This window comes from Cavia porcellus, unplaced genomic scaffold (assembly GCF_034190915.1).
Source record: "Cavia porcellus strain 051 isolate PalLab524CR breed Dunkin Hartley unplaced genomic scaffold, mCavPor4.1 scaffold_17, whole genome shotgun sequence".
Taxonomy (NCBI): domain Eukaryota; kingdom Metazoa; phylum Chordata; class Mammalia; order Rodentia; family Caviidae; genus Cavia; species Cavia porcellus.
The window spans coordinates 61,754,673-61,772,750 of record NW_026947500.1 but is presented as its reverse complement, the minus strand read 5'-3'; the positions used below and the strand labels follow the sequence as shown (position 1 = coordinate 61,772,750).

General features: G+C 42.8%; 1 protein-coding gene and 1 pseudogene across 3 annotated transcripts; one reads left to right on the top strand and one right to left on the bottom strand.

The window, feature by feature from the left end:
• The first annotated feature begins 1,748 nt into the window (after positions 1–1,748).
• On the top strand, positions 1,749–11,022 carry LOC101787326 (methyl-CpG-binding domain protein 3-like 2B). Of its 3 annotated transcripts, none has more exons than XM_063229296.1 (4): positions 1,749–1,985; positions 3,982–4,068; positions 8,201–8,339; positions 9,096–11,022. In XM_063229296.1, exons 3-4 carry the CDS (start codon positions 8,265–8,267, stop codon positions 9,699–9,701), a joined length of 681 nt encoding a protein of 226 aa, XP_063085366.1. In that variant the 5' UTR covers positions 1,749–1,985; positions 3,982–4,068; positions 8,201–8,264; the 3' UTR covers positions 9,702–11,022. The 3 variants fall into 3 exon arrangements, with proteins under 3 accessions (XP_063085366.1, XP_063085368.1, XP_063085367.1); XM_063229298.1 differs by having other exon boundaries at positions 3,967–4,068; XM_063229297.1 differs by lacking the exon at positions 3,982–4,068.
• Positions 11,023–16,679: 5,657 nt separating this feature from the next.
• Positions 16,680–17,828, bottom strand: LOC100716495 (actin-like protein 9; annotated as a pseudogene).
• Between the last annotated feature and the right edge of the window lie 250 nt (positions 17,829–18,078).

Sequence of the window (18,078 nt, the reverse complement as noted above, 5' to 3'; positions counted from 1 at the left end):
TTCAGTCAAGCCATCTTTCAGAAATGAGATGAATAAGGTTTATCCAAGACCAAGAGATGGGCAGAATCAATCACCAACAAACTAACCCTACAAGAATTTCTTAAGGGAGTCCTATACTACTTGTAAAAATACTGAATAGCCAAAGCAGTAGTGAGAAAAAAAAACTCTAGGTGTCTGTCTTTGAATTACATGCCTAAATTAAAAATACACAATAGAGCTATAGTAACTAAAAGGCACAGTACTGTCATAACAAACACACAAACCAACAGAACGAAATAGAGAATCCAGAAATCCACATATTTCCAACCAGTTTAGCGTAGGTAGCAATCATATACCCTGAAGGAAGGAATGTCTTTTCAATAACTTGACTCTCAATGCATGGGAAGATAACTACTCTTCAAAATTTAGTGAATTTAGTCTATTCCTTTTGCTCTCTTGAAGCCTGGAATTTTCAACCTTCCTGCCTTCACCTGTGGAGTAGCTAGACTTACACACTTGTGCCCCTGCACCCAGCTTTAATCAGCTCTTTCCTTACTGTGAGGAAGTCACCTTTTTCAGATCCTGAAAGCTGCGACTGGGAGTGTAACCTGCTTATTAATTCACCTCCTGACACTTCTGACCCTCCTGATGGTACTGACATGTTCCCCTGATCCAAAATGCATGTATGATTTATCTTACCTGGGATCAGACACCAGCCCTTAGAATTTTCTTCCCTAATTCTCCTTCTATTACCCAAAGGCTGAAAAACCCTGAAATGATAAAAAAAAAAAAAAAACATTAACCAGTGGTGACTTATATTAGAAAACCTGGAGTTCTTTCAAGAAGAATTTCTGATGTCCTAGCCCCTCCCACAGCCATTCTGATACACTGTCTGGAACACAACCCGGTTCCCACAGTCTGAAAGCTCCCGGGTCTGTTTAATGGAAGGACTCTAGAAGGAGAAGAGAGATGCGTCACCTGCGATCGTCTGTTAGCTTCTTGGGGGAAGAGGCTGTAAAACTTCCTGTAGCCCAGATATTATGGGGAGAAACCTAAGTAAAATGTCTTAGCTTCACTTGCTCCTCATTGATTTTAAAACTGCTAATTTTTGAGCCTATGCAGCTGGGCAATCTGTTACACTTCTGTTGCCAGCTTTTCTGTAAAGAAAACCTGGGATGCGCCCCTTAAGACGATCGTAGTTACCTGGGTTACTTCTCAGGGACTTCAACAAGAGTTTTGCTAAAGACACTGATCCTTCACGTTGCCCACAGAGGTCTGCTGGGTGATTAGAAAGAGATAAAAAGACTTAACATCTTCATCTTGTTATTGTGCTAAACTTTTTGCTGCCTTGACTTTTAAGTCAAATTCTACTCAGATCGGCATGAAGCTGTGTTCATCATTTGAGAAATCATTTAGACTTCCCCAGCCTTTGCACCTCCTTGAAGATGAAGGACACCTACCAGTTGCTACATCTGGAAACATCAGAGCATGAAAGGAATGCAATGGCATGGTACCCAGGTTCCTGAAAAATACTCCCCGTCACCAAAAAGGACAAGGTTATGTTGCCCCTCTATTAGCCTAGATCCCTTATAATTCCTTGCCTATATCGGTAACTTCTCAGCCTCTTAGAGAAGTTGACACGACAGTATGTGATCTTACTTTTCCATTCTTTGGATACAGCACAGCCTTTGGTTCTTTCTACAATTTGTCTCTCAGACATTATTATTTTCTTTGAGAACAGCTTCCCGATCTCGGACGGTGACACAGGCTACATCTGAAACCAATGAGTGAGAATGTCTGGGAATGGACGCAGCCACAGGTAGTTTCAGGATGCTCCAGATGATGCCATCAGACGGAGAGCATGAAGGGGGCCAGGCAGAGAACAGCTGAAGTGGTTTCCTCACCCAAGTACACTTAGATGATACCAGGTGTGCGTCCTCGCTGATACCAGCCTTCCCAAGCTTCCCCTAGGCATCGGCTGCAGAACCCACCTAAACCTGTTGTGGGTAAGTATGGAGGGATCCGTACCCCAGGGTCTGGGGCAGTTCTCACAGGGAAGGGTTGTTTGTGTTGGCAGGGTCGGAGCTCAGTCAGTGCCTGTGGTGCCCTAGAGATAGCACAGAAGGGATTCTCCGGCCCAGAGAAGAACCAGAAATTAGGACTGAGTAAGACCTCTGTTAGAGGGATCCCTACAGAGCTGCAATTCTAGTGACACTATCACTGCTCCTCAACCTTGTTGTCACATTGGCCAAAGGTACAAATCACAAGAAGGTGCGGGACTTTATTTGCACACTTCCTGTCTGCGAATGCTAGTGAAGAGACGCCGACAGAGCTCCTGCCATCTCACCTTGAGCTACCAGGAGACCGGCAGAAGTCCTCAATCTTCCCCATCCTCCCCAGGTTCAGGCACAGCCTCCGCATCCCACAAAATGTTGGGATTAACTCCTGAGAGACAACTTCCCAATACTTTGTTATGAACAATATAAATGACAAACTCGTGGAAATAAGAAATCCACATTTCTTAAGTAGAAAGCATTAGTTAGAAGATGTTTAGCTGAAAAAGGAATCACCTTAGATTCGTGATGTAAACATATATAGGAAATTTACCGCACACTGGGGGGTGATGAGCACTGGCCCTCAGTAGAGAAGCCGTTAGGTATGTATTTTAACAGTGTACAGGGGAGAAGGGGCTTAGTTAACTCAGATGCTTCTGCAATCCACAGCGCAGTGTTATTCATAATGTTAAACTTAGAGAGCTCACAGAGCTAAAACTGTACAAGATACAGTTTGGTCAGTTGTGGAGAATTTGTACCGAGACCTGCAAATAATCAAAACATCTGTCCATGCACGAGCCTGTAAGTAAAATGATGCAATACTGGCATAGAACCAGTGTAAATCCCCTTATGAATGTTTAAGTCATCTCTAATGATTTATTGTCTAATACAATGCAAGTGATAAATGAAGAGTTTGTCAATTTATATGGGAATAGTTGTTTACAGGCTGTGATGATAACTATGGAGGTGAAATGCAGTTGGATGCCTGTGGTGCTTTGGGGTTTCACTGGCATTGCAGGTCTAGGGCCAGGGGTCTGGTCACAGGTTCAGAGGATAGCAGTACACAATGTGGCACCTAGGGGGCATCTCCTCCTCAGGGGTGCAGTGGTTGCTGATTCCCTACATATTGTTTGGAAGTGCTGTATCACTTCCATTGTCTTGTTGGGTTGGGTCTTACTCTCTTTTGTTTTGCTTTATTCTGTTAAATCCAATGGCAGGATTTCAAAGATAACAAGATATATTATGGTAGCAATTTCGAGTCTACTATTGTCTTGTTTGAAGTCCTTGATTGCATTCATTATTTTGTTTTCATTGTTTCTATTCTATTCTGTTCTGTTTGACTTTAACTATGTCCAAAGAAATCTGAAACTATTTTTGAAGACATCAAAAGGCATACAATAACTATTGCTGAGTTCATAATGTGTGGAAGTCCTATGTCACTTACTCTGGTTTGTTTTGATTGGTTTTATTCTGTTTTATCCTGTTTAAATTTAAAATTTTTTAAAAAAATAATTGTTTAGGGAATAGACAGTATTGTTTAGGGAGTAAAGAGAAAACAATTATATGCATCCTAGTGTAGATATAGTTTATTTCCGAATATTTTCTGTCTGACATTGATTGAATCCATGGATGTTACATCCATAGAGGGGTAGTTGCCATATAATAAATAGTGCTTCATTTACACTAAATATTAAAATACACACAAATTTAAAATAACAATCAAAAATTGAAGACATCTTCAGAAGAGAAGCTTTTGTCAAAGACTATGATTTTTATTGGTGCATGTTAGGTGTACATAGTGATCACATCCATCATAGGGAATTTATACCTGAACGTGATATAACTTGATTCTTTTTTTCTCATTCCCATATTCTCTCTTCAACCTCCTTTCTCTCCTTTGTTTCTTTGTTTGTTTGTTGTCTTTTTGAGACAGGGTTTCATTTTGCAGGCTGGCCTTGAACTCACTTTGTATCCCAGGCTGTCTTCAAACTCACAACAATCCTCCTGCCTCAGCCTCCAAACTCTGGGATTACAGGTATATGCCACCAGCCTTCCCCTCCTTATTCAAAAAAGTTTTGTTTCCATTTTTTCCTTCTTTTCTCATTTTGTTTCATTTTCCCGTTTCTTCCTTTCCCCCTCATTTCTCCCTTGTTCCTCTTTCCATTTGAAAATTTTCTTCCTAATTCACAATATCTATTACACATTTTGGTCCTTATTTACACTTTTGGTTTCTCACATCAGACAAACAGTTTGGTATTTACATGTACGTCTGATTTATTTACCTAGAAACGTCTCAGCTTATCCAGAAGTGAAGCTTCATAGGCTTTTAAAAAGAAAATTTCTTAAAGCCAGCCAATCTAATAGGGCTTATTTGAGCAAAGCAAAAAATAAAATAAACAAAACCCCAAAAAGCAAAACACAGATTCTAGAAGTTGGTAGATGCCACAACTTCAGTGCGTTTGTGGACTCCAACTTACAATGTGATCTAACATCACTCCTCCAAAACAAAAAAGACAAACGGAAAACAAATTAACTGACTAGAAATTAGTCAAGCACTCATTTGGTTAAAACTTAACCAGGTGTTTTATTTTTGGCCTAATAAATTTATTAGCAACAGGGCTTTGTGAAAACAACCAGAGCTCAGTTACTGTGACAAAACTGGATTTTTAGGCTCATGACTAATTCCAAATCCAGGAGCATACAATATCATTTAACATCTTTTAAAATGTCCTAAGCCATTTAAAGAATTAAATCTCTTGAGATGCAGATTTTTTTTACTGAAGTGCATATAATTTTCTGACATCTCATCAGAATTTCCCCTGTATCCAATTGTGTTCCACAAAATAATCCAGAAAGGAGAAGATGTAAAACCAAAGGTGAAATTTATTTTTACTCTAACCCTTCCTAGCAAATACGGTTTTTGTATGTAGCAATTGAAAACATTTTCACTCCTCACTTGAATTCACAGAATAATGTGTTTTGACAAATACAATATCACATCCTGGAGACGGTCTATTTTTCTTTAGCAATAGTGATTGTTGAATGAGGTGTGTCAGAAATTACAGTTCTGTTTATCTTTCCCTCCAGTTTTTATTGGACTATCATGTACACAGAAGTACAAAAACCAAACCGAACATCTCCACCAGCCTTTACACACTCCTGTGCCTAGCACCAAAATTAAAGAGATTATTAGCTTCATCTTTTACTGATACCCTGCCTGGGCTCTCAGAAGCACACTTTGTCTCAAACTATGTCATGGGTTAGGCTTTTCTCTCTCTCTCTGTTTTTTTAGGCAATGTCTCAGTATGTTCTCAAAATTGCCCTATATATTCTTCTGTATCTGGCTGCTGAGTAGCAGGGATCAGGAGTGCATATCAACAAACCTGGCACAGTTGGCCACTCGTGTGTGTGTGTGTGTGTGTGTGTGTGTGTGTGTGTGTGTGACCTGCATGAAACAACAGGATACACATTGTCACACATGTGGACTGAGGTTTCTCCTAACGTTGCTCAGTTTTTTGTAAAGTCTTCTCAACACGTGGAGTTTCGTCTGTTACAAGTACCACAGTATTTATCTGTTCCCCTGCTGGTGACCATTTAGTTCACTGCTCTATAAATTTATTTAGTTTATTATAACTCCAGGTTCTGTAGCCAATCAGAACATGTGCACAGAGCTAGCGACTGTTTTTGTGTAGGGGAACGTGTAGACACACACTTGGCTTCTACAGATACTATCGGGTGGTTTGTCATGTGTTATACCAGCTTAAGCACTCACCGTTGTTATATAAATGACCTGATTGGTTAGAGTTCTCCACCAATTGTTTGACTGTTTTTTGCATTTTGTCTAAACTGATGGATATATCATAGCATCTCATCATAAATTATTTTATTATTGTCCATTTATTTTATTTTACCTTATTTTGTGTAGGGACTACTTAACATTGAAACCAAGTTTTCTAGTGATTTTTTCATTATGTTTGTTTGTTTGTTATAATACTTTGAATATTCTGGCCTCGTGTTATTTATGGTTGTACATTAGCTGAATCTCTTCTTTGGCAGTCTTCCTGCCAAATTCTTGATTAAACTGGACGAAGGATACCTCTTAATATGATCCAAATTATAATTGTATTATATTTTTGAATTTTACTATGTCCAAAATATTCTTGTAAAGCTGCTCTTTTATGTTTCATTAAAGCTATTATGGATTTATGTTTAGAATTGAAATTAAGAACATAAGAAATTATAAAGTGGCTTCCCTACAACCGAAGCTGGATTACCAGATTGAAAGGCAGTAGAAAAAAAAAATATTCCAGAGTCCTGGGTGAACCACATTGGAAAGTTCAAGACAGACTGACTCGAAATTTCGCGAGATGTGATTTAAAGGGGAGAAGGAGAACTCAGGGAAAGAATGAAAAACAGAAGTGAAAGTATATCTACACTTTTCAAGTGCATAGGTGACCTCAGATCCCGCAGATTCAGTGAAGTTCATCTTCTCTAAGCAAACCACACAAAAGAATCAAAATGAACTATACCTTGCTCTAAAAACCAAAGATAAGTGAACAATTTTAGCTGGTAATTAGACAAAAGGAACAAGAAAAGGATTGACAATTGGTCAACACACAGAGCAGCATTTTTAAAGTGCTAAAACAGGGGCTGGGATTTAGCTCAGGAGCATAAGCACCTACCTTGCAAGCACAAGGTTATGAGTTTGATCCCCAATACCAAAAAAAAGTGGTAAAATAAATCTCTTACCAGACTGGAACTCTACACATGGCACAAAAACAGCCCCAAAATACAGATAATGAAACAAAAAAGTGAGATATTTTAAATTAAAAAAAATAATATTCTAAGATTAGAGTCATAACTCAGTGGTAGATCAGTTTCCTGGTTTAATTTCCAGCACTAAGAAAGACAGTCAGAGAGACAGAGGCAAAGGGATGCAGTGAGAGAGGAGAGTCTAGAGGCAGTTTTTAAAAGAAAATAATAAATGAAAACTGTGAATAATAAAGAGGAACATAAAATAATGTAGAAATCAAAATAAAGGAATAGTGTATTGGTATATGAAACAGTTGTAGAAATGCCTCATAGAGATCAAACTATATGTATAATTAAAATGTATGATAATGATCATACAAAAGACAAGAAAACTAGAATTCAGAGTGTACTAAGTTATCACCAATGGAAGAGATAGTAAAAGTATTTGTTTTAGAGTATTTCAAGCGAAGGGTCCATGATTTAATCATAAGCATATATACACAATTCTGTATCTGATTGTATCTCACATGTTAAAAGAGAGAACAGTGGAAAATGAACTATTTAATTCACTCTTTCAAGTAAAGAAATGAATCAAAAAACAACCAGTTGAATGAAAGAAAAGGGCAAAAGTATGACATTTGAAACCATCTCCCATTTGCCAGTAATTACATGAAATGCTCATGTACAAACTAGTAATTTCTGTTAGTAGACATGTGGCATAGAATATAGAGATTTATAAATACTTGTTATACTTTATTGAGGGAATTATAAAAAGACTCTAATTTTCATTATTAAGCAACTTGTTAAGAAACTTTAGGTACATAAAAGTTCCCATTTCACTTATACTTTTGTACCCGGAAGGGAACACAGGACCTTGCTCCTGCCAGGCAGGCGCTTATCTGCCAAGCTGTAACCCTGGCCCCTATTTCAATTTTTGAAGAACATATTTAAAGGTGCTGACACGAGAGGAGAACTGGAAACATGGTTTAAATGCTATTAATGACAAACAGTGAGGCGCTGGGAACTGAACCTCCATGAACCTCTGGAGCAAAGTATCACACCGTACTATATTCACACACATAACCGTTTGTCAATTGTAACTTTCTTTTTTAAAATTTTATTTAAAGAAAGACTAGACAAAACAGAAAATAGATGAAAGTATGTTCAGAGAATTGTAACTTTTAAAATCTCAATAAAATACAATATCTTCATTAAGTGCAAAGTCAACTGGCTAAAAAGTACTTTAAAATCCCACCCATGAACATTACGTGAAGGGCTAGTGACTCCACATATTTTAGTTTAATATAAAGATTTAAGAATCTGGAAATTCCAGGAATATACCTGGATGTGTTCTATAGATTATCAACGCAGTGATTGGCTTGTCCTGATTTCTTTGTCTTCTTCCTCCTCCATAGAAGGGGACCTGGATGAGGGGCCACCACACTTTCCAAAAGGCCACAAAGTGTTTTTATCTCAGAAATGGAGCCAGAAATGAAAAAGCCAGCAGCCAGCAGAGCACCTGAAACACCCTCGGCTTCAAGGCAGCCTTTTTTTGTGAGTATGGGATCCACATGGTTGCAAAAGTGTCATGCGTATTTCGATTATTCAGTTAAACCTCATTAAGTTTGCAGGCAGTTTTGTGCTTTTGGTTTTCTGTTGTTAAAATGGGATATTAATATACCGCGAAGGGTCGTCTTGAACTGCTTATCTTGAACTGATCCTCCTACCTCAGCCTCCCAAGTTGTTTGAGACTGCAAGCATGTGCCATATGTATAATGACCCTGTTGTTCAACGAAGATGGTGTTTTAAGGAAAGTTATTCTGTAATTGCTAATACTTGTGAGTAGAATCAGAGACATATACAAGCAACACCAGTGATGGGTTTCTATTCTCAGGAACACACTGTCCACCAGTTTCTTCACTGTGTGAACTAATAGAGTGTACCCCCCCCCCCACCGGGATAGTGTAAATCAATCAACAACTGTGATGTCAGTGTTTCACAGTAGGATGGCTTAGGGACACCAGAAAACAATGACAGGGTCATGAATGAGAAGAGAGGCTTAGCAGCAAAGGCAGGTGGAAAATGCTTTGTCATTAGCTCTGTAGAGGGAGCCACACCCAGACTTACTTGGGTTGCAGACATCTGAGCTTTAATCACCTTTCCAGGTAACTATGAAACACTGATTTCAAATACCTTTCTCCAAAAACGGGAGGCTGAAAGATTCTAATGAATCAAGAAGATTCTCCATGGCTACAGGTAGTCTTCTGCCAAAATTTTGTTTAAATTTTACATTTTATTTTGTCTTAAAAGGGGAAAGTCAAAAGGAGAATGATACCACCACATGTGCAGAAGAAACAAGTTGATGGTCCCAAGGTGAAGCACAGGGCTGCTGTAACCTTTATACCCGCTGATCGACTGACCAACTGCATCTTTCGGAGCCGAGTAACTCTTGTCACCGCCCACCCTGGCAATGAAGTCTGGCGTGGTCTACAGGAGAAGGAGCTGGAGAAGCCCCAGCAGCTCTGTGCAGGCTGGAGGCTGCAGGCAATCAAGAGCCAAGGCACTGAAGAAGAACAGTTGGCTTTCAAAAACACTTTTAAAATATTGACTGTAGGAAATCAAGGAGGATTCCTGGGCAAGTCTGATGTTGAGAGCATGCAGCCTGCCCCTGGCCTCCCTCCATTCTGGAAAGAGATGCTCCCCGAAGCCTTGCGTCTCTTACCTGACTCTTCCCACCAGCAGGTCACTGACATCCAGAGACAGACTTGGAAAGTGAAGGAAGCCAGGGAGAGACTGGCCAAGGCCTTACAGGCAGACAGGCTGGCCAGGGAGGCAGAGAGGATGAGCAACCAGGAGGAAAGTTCTGAGAACCAGAAGGAGACAGGAGCAGAGACTACTAAAGAACCCCAGAAGTGAGCCGCTGGAGAGAGGTTCACTAGAAAGTTTTCAGTGTTGTTAAATGTCTTTTGATTCTAGTTCAAACCTTGCCAAGGATCATTTTACCCACAAAGGATTTATGATTAAACTTGTTTTTAGAAGCAGAATGTAGCTGGTTGGTGAGATCAAACTTCATATGAGGCGTTCTTATAGTTGTTCAGTTTTAGTTTATATTTTATCTAGCTCATAATAAAGTCTATAAAGTTAATCTAACATGAGGAAGCATTATTGTTTGGCACTTACTTTTTTCCTTGCAATACACTGAGGGAAGGGATGGTCCCTATTCCAGAGGTCCCTTGTTTGTCCTGGTTTTTAGAGTTATCATTAACATATACAAAACATACAAATTACAGCTGCAAAATTTCTACCCATGCATACATCAAATTTTACCATGGACGATCTTCCTTCTGTTACCCTGCCTTATCTCCATCCACCCCTGTATGTTTATGTTCTCGTCAGACTTTTTTTTAACTTCTCACTGGTTTTCAAATAAGAGAAAAAATATGCAGTGCTTGTTTTCCTGTGCCTGGCTTATTTCACTGAACATGATGTTTCTCAGTTCCATCCATTTTCCTACAATATTATTTTATTCTTCTATATTCCATTGCAAACAGTTAATAGAGTCCATCTGAACATGGGCAGCTGGGCGCAATCTACAGCTTGGCTTCTGTCACCACCACCACAGTGGCATGCAGATAGCAAAGACACCCTGTGTGATGGGTAATTTGGTTCCATACATACAGTTTTAAGGTTGTTTTTATATCTAATTTTAGCATAAATTTCATTTTTTCTCTGTGGCCTTATTCTAGAGCAGATCTAGTACTTCTCATGTTAGTAATTAATTAACATGCTTGATACCTGTTTGCCCTTTGATCAGCAAACCTCAACTCCTTGGAACCAGGGGCAAGTTTCAGGGAAGAAAATATTTTCATGGAACAAGGAAGATGGGTTATTTCATGTTGACTCAAGTACACTTTAGGACACTTTATTTCTATTTTTGTCACATGTTATGGTTTGTGTTTTGATGGCCCCAAAAGCCTCATGCAGTCATGGAGGTGGCTGAATCTGATGTTTGTGATTGGTTTGTTGTCTAGTACTGGGATTAGCTGTGTGAATGCTGCACCGGCCCATGGGCGGGGCTGGCATACAATGTAAGTGAGGAAAGAAAGTTTTCTCTCTTTCTTTTGCTCTGTTCACTTTTGCTGTTTGTGGCCACTGAGAATGGTTTCCCCATCATGCTACGCTGCCTTGGAGCCAACTGAGTATGGACTGAAACTCACAAGAACTGTAAGAAATAAACTTTTCCTTCCTTCATTTTGGGCATCAGCTATTTTGTCTCAGCAACAAGAGAAAAGTAACCAAGACATTACATTGTATTACAAATGGAATATATGGACCACACAGAATAATGCAGAACCAATCAGAGTTCTGGGCTTGTTTTGCTACATCTATGGTCCCGTCTGGGATTGATGGGAGATAGAGACCCTCAAGTCTTTAAAGTGAATAATGTCCAATTAGAGCATGGTCAAAATAAGTGCTGGCTTTCTAACTTAAAGTTGCCGCCCGATGCAGCTGTACAATCTATGTACATCAGTTCACCTACCGCTAGATAGACTGCTAGTGATTCAGCTAAATTGTCACTTGTCACTCACTGATAGGGTTTTGATAGGTATACGCAAGCAAATGGTCTATTATGGTCTCTGAACAGTCAAACTTTTTGCTACAGTTAATCTATATTTATAGCTGCTTTCCAGGGCTAGCATCATTGCCTCAGCTCAACCTCTGATCACCAGACATTAGACTGTCATAAGGAGGACAAAGGTCTTTGGAAAGTGAAGTTCACAGTAAGGCTCATGCTCTGTGAGAATTAAATGCAGCCACTAATCTGCCCGAGGTCAGGGGGCAGAAGGTAATGAGTAATGGCAAGGGCTGTAAATACCAATGACATTTTACTGCTCATTTCCATCACCTACTACTGTGTAGACTCCTAAGCACCAGCAGGCTACACACTGGAGTAGCACCATGACACAGCAAGCACCTGGGGGCCCTGTACCTGAGTGTTACCACAAAACTACCCAGCTGCATATTTCATAGGTTTGACCTTAGATTCTTAGCCATGAACACAGCCTTTGGTGGCATTTGCCACTGAAACAAGCCTGACCCTGTGACCAGTACTGTATTTCCATCCTTATCCTAGGTACTGAGACAAGGACACTATCCCACCTGCTTCCAGACATAGAGTAATTATTCCATACACATAGGATGAACAAGCACTTGCATGAATGTGTCATGTCACAGAATTCAGAGGGAGATTTCACTGTACCAGGAAGGCAAAACTGTAGGTTTAGTAGGAGCTTCCATTTCCTGGACTTCCTTGAAGAACTCTGAACACAGCAGTTGTGGTAGGGATGGAGAAGGACACTGATGGCAGAAGGTCAAAGTGTGCCTAGCGAGCTTAGAAAGCACATTAAAGCATAATGCTGAACCTTGTGCCTCCTCACAGGTTCTGAATTTAGAGATGAATCTCCCCCAGTCTCCATGGATTTGGTGTGGATCTTACTCCAGGCCAGGCTCAGGAAGCCCTAACTTTACAGCAGGAAGAAGCCTGCTCATTCCACATTCCCTTTCACCAGGTCCTCTGGCCTCTGTTTTTCACCCTAAAAAATTCATTTCCCCAGCAAGCAGGAGGGCTGAAGAAGAAGTTTACAATTTCAAGCCCAGCCATGGGGTCTTAGTTCCTTTTTTTCACTTGTCACTGAGACAAAATACCTGATGTCCAAGGTTGGGAAAGGAAAGGTTTATTTCTTAGTTTTTCAGAGGTTTCAGTCCCTACAGTTGGCTCCAAGGCAGGATGGCATGGCGGGGCCGCAGTTCATGGCAGCTGCAAACAGCAAGGCAGAAATCAGCAAGAGAGCAAGACACACCTTCTTCCTGCCATTACATTACATCCTGGTTCCACCCCTAGGCTGGTGTAGCACTCACACCCCCAATCCAAGTGCTAGACAATGAACCAGTCACAAATGCATAATGCAAATGCATGAGGCCTGGGAGCCACCAACATAAACCAAGACACAGGGCAAGTGACTGATTGAGACTCTGCCTCCAAATAAAAATTAAAAATAATTGTATATATAGCTTGGCAGGAAGATGTTAGATTCCATTCCCAGTACCAAAAAGTAAATAAGTAAAAGCATATTACACTGATAAAGGGCATAATTTTACCATGAGTAAGTTAAATTTTTAATTTCATTTGATATCTGTGATGTCCAGATATCAAAAATTCTCCACTTCCAACATTTTGCTGGACTTCAGAAGTATCAATCAGTATATCTGATTTCACACCAGACTTCACACAATAGACTTTGTGAGATTTGTTTTTATTATTCTATGCTTAGTGTATTAGTGTGTTTTTAGATGTAATAAGTACATTTGTCAAAGTACAAATATCCAACAAACACTGGATCTAGTTGTATGGTTAAGTAAAGCTCAAAATACTCATGGCATTACACAGTGATCTAAAATTCAAGTCATTCAAATGGGCATGTGGTGAGGGATTTCCATTCCAATTTAAAGTCCAGCCCGCTGTGTGACCTCCTAAGAGCAAAAATCCTCATTGCTCATGACACTTCCCCAAAGGGGTGGAAATTAACTATAGGAAGCAAAACATGTTTTTTAACATATAAAGCATAAAAAGATACGTGAGATATAAAACACACTCAAGGTAGTAAACATACATGGTAAGGGTGACGAAGGGGAAAAAGCCTCCTTAGGGTCACGAGAAGTCACAAATGTCTATAACCTCAGTGCTCTGAAATGCTGACCCCAGCCTAGCTATTTAACAACTTAGCAAGATGCTCTTTTAAAAAAGCAAGGGCTGAGGATGTAGCTCAGTTTAAATTCCTGGGTTCACTTCCCATTACCACAGAAAGACAGTTTTTTTAAAAAGAAAAGAAAAGGCTAATTAGGCAGTGACAATCAAGACTGGGAAGCACTGGTCTCCTAGAAGCTGTGCTTTCCACATCTTCTGTGAACTTCCAGATCAAGGGTATGCGTTTTGACACAACTACTTAGGAGAGTCGCAGGGTATTTTTGCAAGATGAAGATCTAGGGAAGAATCACAGTTTGAGGCCTCAAGGGGTGGCGACTCAGTGGTGGAGCACTTGCGTAGCATGTACAAAGGCCAGGGCTAATTCTGTAGCATCACAAAGAAAAAGAGGTTTGGATCTGAAGGCAGCTTCTAGCAGAATTCTTCCTTCCTTAGGAGTGAACGGCCTTTTTGTATAAAAATCTTCAACTGTTTAGGAGGCCTCTGCCCACTGTGCAGGGGAAGCTTATTTAGTATGCTGACTCTGATTTAAGTATTAATCACAAAACGTGCCTTCACAGAATAGAAAGAAAAGGTTCAAATGTGGAGAGGAAGAAGAGAGGGGGAGGGGGAAAGGGAAAGGAAAGAAGGGTAAAGTAAAACAAAATGAGAAGGGAAATAAAACATGGAAACAAAGCTTTTGTAAATGGAAAGGAGAGGAGAGATCGAAGGGAGGGTAGAGGAATGGGAAATAAATCAGGTTGTATCACATAGAGGTACAAGTTCTCTGATGAAAGTGATCAATATTGTACATCTAAAAGGCACATCTAACATCTTAAAATCTGATTTAAAAAAAGATTGCAGCCCCCAACTAGGAGCCAGGGCTGGGCTCCAGGTAGGGCTGTGGGTAAACTGAGAAGATCCCTAGAGCCTGCAGCAAGAAGGCCAAGTCAGCCCCGCCTACCACAGGACCTGGGAGCAACCTGTCACCTGGGAACAAATTCTCTTTGTATCTGAAAAGCAGAATATGCATGCAAGATAATTCCATGTCGGTTCTTGTAAGGTTTATTTGTGAAATTACTGAAACTGTTAAAAATAATTAAATAAATATCACCACCCTCCCAGTGAGCCCAACCTGCAGGCCAGAGGGGAGGAGGTCACACACCCCCAGGTCCCACAGTCCGTGGGGGAGCATCAGTATGTCTCTACCCCACACCTCTCCACCATCCTGGGAACTTTAGATATGGGGAACCCAGGTGCCTGGCCCAATCCCCTACACCACAGGGTGGGCAGCCAGTGAAGGGAACACCCAGGACACAGCAGCCAGCTGATTCAGAGGAACACAGGCAAATGTCAAGAGGAAGGAGCAAGGTGCGATCTCAGACCTCCAGCCCACTCAGAACTGGTCCAGGAGACACAGACACGAAGCAAATTACAAGTCACACACTGGAAATTTCTGCAATGATAGCAATTGAGGTAAAGAAACAACTTGGTGCTTATCTTATTTAACCAACTTTGCATGCCTATATCTGATAGTCTGAGCTACTATTTAGAGGATAACTATGTGCAATATAGTAACTATTGTGGATGTTTTTTAAAAAGTACCTTAGTATGGACATTTGAATGATGTCTGATGAACTCTCTGGACTCCATGACATTGCAAAGCTAACACGTGAACTTTACCAGCACCTGAAACCATGTTCAGTCTCCAAATCAAGACAGCTATAAGACCACATTTCCACCAAGCATGATACAGTTTTCCCACATAAACCAGAAATTCACTAACCCTTTCCCAGAAGAGCATGTAACATCCTTCAACATTCTTCACCTCAACATCTCGTAACTTAAATAGTAGGATGTAAAGGTAACACTATGTCATACCATGATATAATAATGTCAATACAAATTCTGTGATAAGCAGATAAGACAAAAGACAACAATATTGTATTGATACATATGAAAACATATATTGCAAATAGTCTTCATTTCTATAACTGGTCAAATGGTTGTGGCTGGAATTTATAGCCAACTTCAGAATGATTTTTTGTAATCAAAATCTTGATTACTTTGCTCAGGCTACCATAGCAAAGTTTCAGGAGGCTTTAAAAATAGTAATTGGTTTTCTCACGGTTCTGGACACTGGTGCAATTTGAAGGTGTAGAGTGGCTGGGTGCCCTAGAGGCTTCTTCTTGGTTTGCAGCTGGCCTCCTTCTCCCTGTGTCACTTGATTGTGTGTGTGTGTGTGTGTGTGTGTGTGTGTGTGTGTCTTTGCACTATTTAATAAGGACCCCAAAGCCCTGAAAAATTGTGTTTACTTCTTAGTTCCCTTGTAGGAAAAAAAATGTCTAGACAAATTAATCTAATATTTGGGAGAACTGACCTTGTGAATTCTTAGGGTCATGGAGAGAGGTGTGTTTCCAGCTTCAGTCAGCAGAGTTCTGTTTGTCTTCTGAAAGTCCTGTACTCTCCACAGCCTTGCTCCCCAGACTGCTTGATCGGCTGTCTTGAATAATCTGTGTGTATCTGATAGTGAACATTTCCTTCCTAATTAGAGGCTAAGAACGTTTGATGCCAAGTGACATTTTAAACAAATATTTAATCAGGCCCAGCCTAACTCACTTACTATATGCCATGATGCCTCCTTGTTTTCTAATGTCAAATCTGTGTTGTATGAGCATAAAGACTATAACTATGAAAAAAAAAGAATTTGAGACCAAACAGAAGCAAAATCTGCTAATAAAATTCACAGGACAGCATCTGAGGCTCTTTTATGTCTTGCAGAAACACGCATTTGTGTTTCTAAACCTGAGGGGATCTCTGGGAGGGCAGAGTTCTCAAATTCCTGGACAATGAATTGACATCATTTGAACAGGTAACTGTGCTGGGGCTGGTTTAGGGGTGCTGGTGTCAAAGGTCACAACCCTGGTGTTTCTGAACCTCGACCTTGGGAGGTCACTTAATGTGGGACTAAGGCAGGTTTTAGGAGGCCCATCCTGGCTGAGTGGGAATCCGGGCTGGCTCTGGGACTAGGAGACTTCTGAACTGGAAGGAGAGCGGCCAAGCACTCCTGCAGGATGACAGGATGAGTGGGCTCCAAGAGGCTTTACTGCCCGCCGCTCCTCACCCTGGGTCTGGTGGTCAGCGCACTTGTCTTACATCAGGAGCCGGCCCTGCTCCTCACACTGATCCCGCAGCACCCAGCAGGACTGGAAGGCACTCAGCCAGGCCAGGATGGAGCCCCTGATCCACAGGAGGGTGCATGCCTCGCAGGCCATGAAGTGGCCGGGGAAGCCGGCGAAGAGCGAGGAGCGCCGCACAGCAGCACGCGCTGGGCCACGGGCACCAGCGACTCAGCCAGAAGCTTGCACAGGCTGCGGGCGGCCAGGGCGGGGAGGCCCTCGCGCGGCAGCCCCGGCACCGACGGCGGGCAGAAGAGCAGCTCCGGGCACTGGAACCGCTCCTTGCCCAGCAGAACCCCGCGCCCGTCAGGCAGCAGCACACAGCGTCTGCTCTGCGCGTCTGCCTGCGCCTGCAGCTGCTGGAAATCCGAGGCCACGTAGCAGTGAGTGTGCTTGATGCGCTCCACCACATGCAGGTCGCGCTGCCCCAGCGCCCAGCCCGCGCGCCTCAGCGCCTCGGCCAGGAAGGCGGACAGGTGGCTGCCGGCCAGGTCCAGGCGCTCCAGGGCGTGCGGCAGGACGTAGCCTTGGAAGACCGGCGTCACGCAGCTGACCCCGTGGCCCATGTCCACTACAAGCCCACTGACCCGGCCGTGGGCGTAGACGGACAGCACCGCCTGCGAGGCCACGAAGGCGGCCGGGCAGCGCAGCGCCTCAAAGACCCTCTCCGCCAGCTGCTCGCGGTTGGTGGCCAGGCTGAAGGGCGGGTCCGAGGGTGCTCGAGGTGGTCAGCAAGCAGGTCGTGCTCCAGCACGTGGCTCCACAGCAGCTCCGCGGCCTCCCAGTCCTGCACGATGCCGGCGCGCACGGGCTGCAGCAGCTGCAGGTCCAGGCGCGCGCGGGCCGCCTCGCCGATGAGCGTCTCCAGCTCCCGCTGCCCAGGGCCGGCCGGGCTCCGGGGCCCACAGCCCACGACCGTGGTCACGGTGCACGTGGGTCGCGCCTGCCCGGCGAAGCCCATCTTGCAGGTGCCCGTGCCCATGTCGATCACTACGGCAGCCTTGCAGAGCAGGTTGCCGCCCACTTTGCTGGGGGAGTCCTGAGGCGGGGAGCAGGCGTTCAGGATGAGCCCGGGAGCCTCTGGGCAGGGCTGGGGTTCTGGGGTGTTGGCACCATCCACATCTGTGGCTGCCAACGTACTTGAGAGGAGGCTGGCAAAGCCGATGCTCCCTGCTGGGAGAGGGTGTGCAGGAGAAAGAGGTGGCGGAGGTGGGGATAGAGGCGGGGCGCGAGGGGGCGCCCTGCTCCGTGAAGTCGCTGACCCCTCAGCCCCTCCCCCCGGACGTCACAATGCGGGGCGGGGCCTCCACCTCCCCGCCCCAGGGCTCCTCCCTTCTGAGGCCTCCTCCAAGGTGACTCTGGGCGACAGAGG

Coding starts and splice junctions, on each gene's coding strand:
- LOC101787326 (XM_063229297.1), top strand. CDS start 8,265: ATGGAGCCAGAAATGAAAAAGCCAGCAGCCAGCAGAGCACCTGAAACA. Junction 8,340..9,095: donor CTTCAAGGCAGCCTTTTTTT/GTGAGTATGGGA, acceptor TTGTCTTAAAAG/GGGAAAGTCAAAAGGAGAAT.